At 32.8% G+C, this 2,364-nt stretch overlaps 1 protein-coding gene across 1 annotated transcript in view; it reads right to left on the reverse strand.

The window, feature by feature from the left end:
* LOC106472989 (kinesin heavy chain-like) overlaps nt 1-2,364 on the reverse strand; it is a gene marked incomplete at its 5' end in the record, with an annotated part of 23,759 nt that overhangs the window by 5,656 nt on the left and 15,739 nt on the right. The window contains one exon of the mRNA XM_013933662.2: nt 1,473-1,552. Within this exon, the coding sequence (XP_013789116.1) occupies nt 1,473-1,552 (80 nt within the window). The remainder of the gene's footprint in view (nt 1-1,472; nt 1,553-2,364) is intronic.

The raw sequence follows: 2,364 nt of genomic DNA on the forward strand, positions 1-2,364 counted from the left end.
GCTGATGGCCTAAAGAAATGCACAGAACACCTGGTATTTTTATGAAATCAGGATTTTGTTATTCAAAAGTACAGTACTACTCAAACAATCAACAAACCTATCTGCTCACAACTTCAAATGTAAATAATATTTCGTATGTGCACAATAAAATATTGGTGTCAAACTTAGACCGTTGCAATTTCATTGTTCATCGGCATATATACACACACACACACACACACACACAAAAATATATTTCATTCCTCGATAAATAGTTCACTGTGAAATGAGTAGCCTATTAGAGAAACTTGTAGAAATAAGCTGGTGACTATACAATCCACTTATGTAGCTCAAGCGTGAGGACAGCATTTTGAAAATCTTCCACCTTCAGGTATAGTCACCAACAAATGTTTCTTTAATAGGCAGTTGCCACCCATTTCACAGTCCACTTGATATTCTTTTAATTGTCTTTCTTGTAACATCATTAGCTACACTTAAATTATTCCAGCTGATAAAATATCATAATTAGCCAACATACGGCAAAATAACGAGAGCAGAAAGTAAAAAAGAGAAGCAGATTTCTAAACACTTAAGCTAGCTGTAAGAAAAAAAATAAAAAATACTGAAAAGTTCAAAAGAAAAATTGTGCCTGATCAACGTGTGTGTTACTTTACTTTTTATTTTGTTTGCCTAAATTTATAAATTTTTACTTACGTATTTTGATTATTAATTTCTATTACAATTTACTTTTCCTGTTTAGTTTACTGCGGTTATTCTGCCTAGTTTAATAATGTTTACTTATCTTTACATTTGTTTGTAGTTACGCACAAAGCTACACAAGGGCTATCTGTGCTCTGCCCACCATGGTATCGAAACCCGGTTTCAAGCCTATCTTTACATAAACTTAATTTTGATATTTTTAGCCTATGAACCAACAATGTTACTGATAACTTTTTTAAGCGTGTTACTGAACATTTTCTTAACTGTGTTAACTGAAACCTTCTTAACCTCGTTACTGAAATCTTTATTCTGTCACTAAAGATCTTCTTTCCATTAATTTATATAAATCACTGTAAATTAAGTTATAAAAAAACATCTACTTATTTCATGAAACAAGCAAAAAATTAATAATAAAAAATAAATTTGCACAGTATTCCCATATATCCAATCACATAATCGTAAGAATAGCTTTGACACAAACGCCCGTACCCAAATTATAAGAAACAACTTCCGGATAATTCCTAAGCAAGTTTTTAGCAGTTAGGAAAAAGCAACAAATTTTTAATGGCAATGTAGGTTTGAGATCTTTAAGGACTGCGTCTGCCTGTTGAAAGGAAACATTTTCACTTACCGATTTGACCTGCATGTCCTCTTCTTGCCAAACTCTTCTGTGACTTGAGTTAAAATAAACTTTACACTTACCGATTTGAGCTGCATGTCCTCTTCTTGCCAAACTCTTCTGTGACTTGAGTTAAAATAAACTTTACACTTACCAATTTGAGCTGCATGGCCTCTCCTTGCTAAGCTCTTTTGTCTCACTGCTTCTTTGATTCTGTCCACCTCATTCTGGTATCTAGAGGATAAGTGGGAATACATTAAACACTTTTCAACTGTACAAAAGAAGTTATCCTAATAAACAAAGTATACATTAAATGTTTTCTGTTCATTTGTTTTAAAACAATGTACATATGACACAAATATACTTCAAGACTTCCCATTGAGAAATATGCATTTCTTCCATTATCTGGATATGGTTACTTTCTAATCACGATAATTATTCAGTGACTTGACAAAGAGTGAACTTATTTTTCAAGTTAGCCCGAAATTAACCTAACAAGTACTTGAGTTTCTCCTTTAATTTTAGTCAAAATTCCTAACGTGTAAAGTTAAAATATTCATTGATTATTACTGAATCATATTATTTGGTAATGAAGTTTTCCAATATTGTTGAATATTAAAAAGTTTATTTAATAAACTGTAATTAGTTGATTTAATTATGAGTTTTCATTTATTGTGAAACTGTTCAAGAAACAGCTCCACATCATATGATGCCGAGATGAATTTTGTTCATTTTCGAAATAAATCTTTCCAGATCTGCCAAGATAAGATTGGAGTAGACTAAAAATATCTTAAATAATCATGGCTGTAAAATGTGCATAAACTATTCCCGCTTCTCAAAGGTTCATCCCCGAAGACAGCTCACTGTACAGTTAACACACAAGCATGAGCTGTTCCACAGACACAGATTACAGCTTATAGAAGGCCTAGCACAAACACGAGCTGTTCCACAGACACAGATTACAGCCTATAGAAGGCCTAGCACAAACATCGAGCTGTTACACAGACACAGATTACAGCCTATAGAAGGCCTAGCACAAACACGAG

This window comes from Limulus polyphemus, unplaced genomic scaffold (genome assembly GCF_000517525.1).
Source record: "Limulus polyphemus unplaced genomic scaffold, Limulus_polyphemus-2.1.2 Scaffold5793, whole genome shotgun sequence".
Classification (NCBI taxonomy): Eukaryota; Metazoa; Arthropoda; class Merostomata; order Xiphosura; family Limulidae; genus Limulus; species Limulus polyphemus.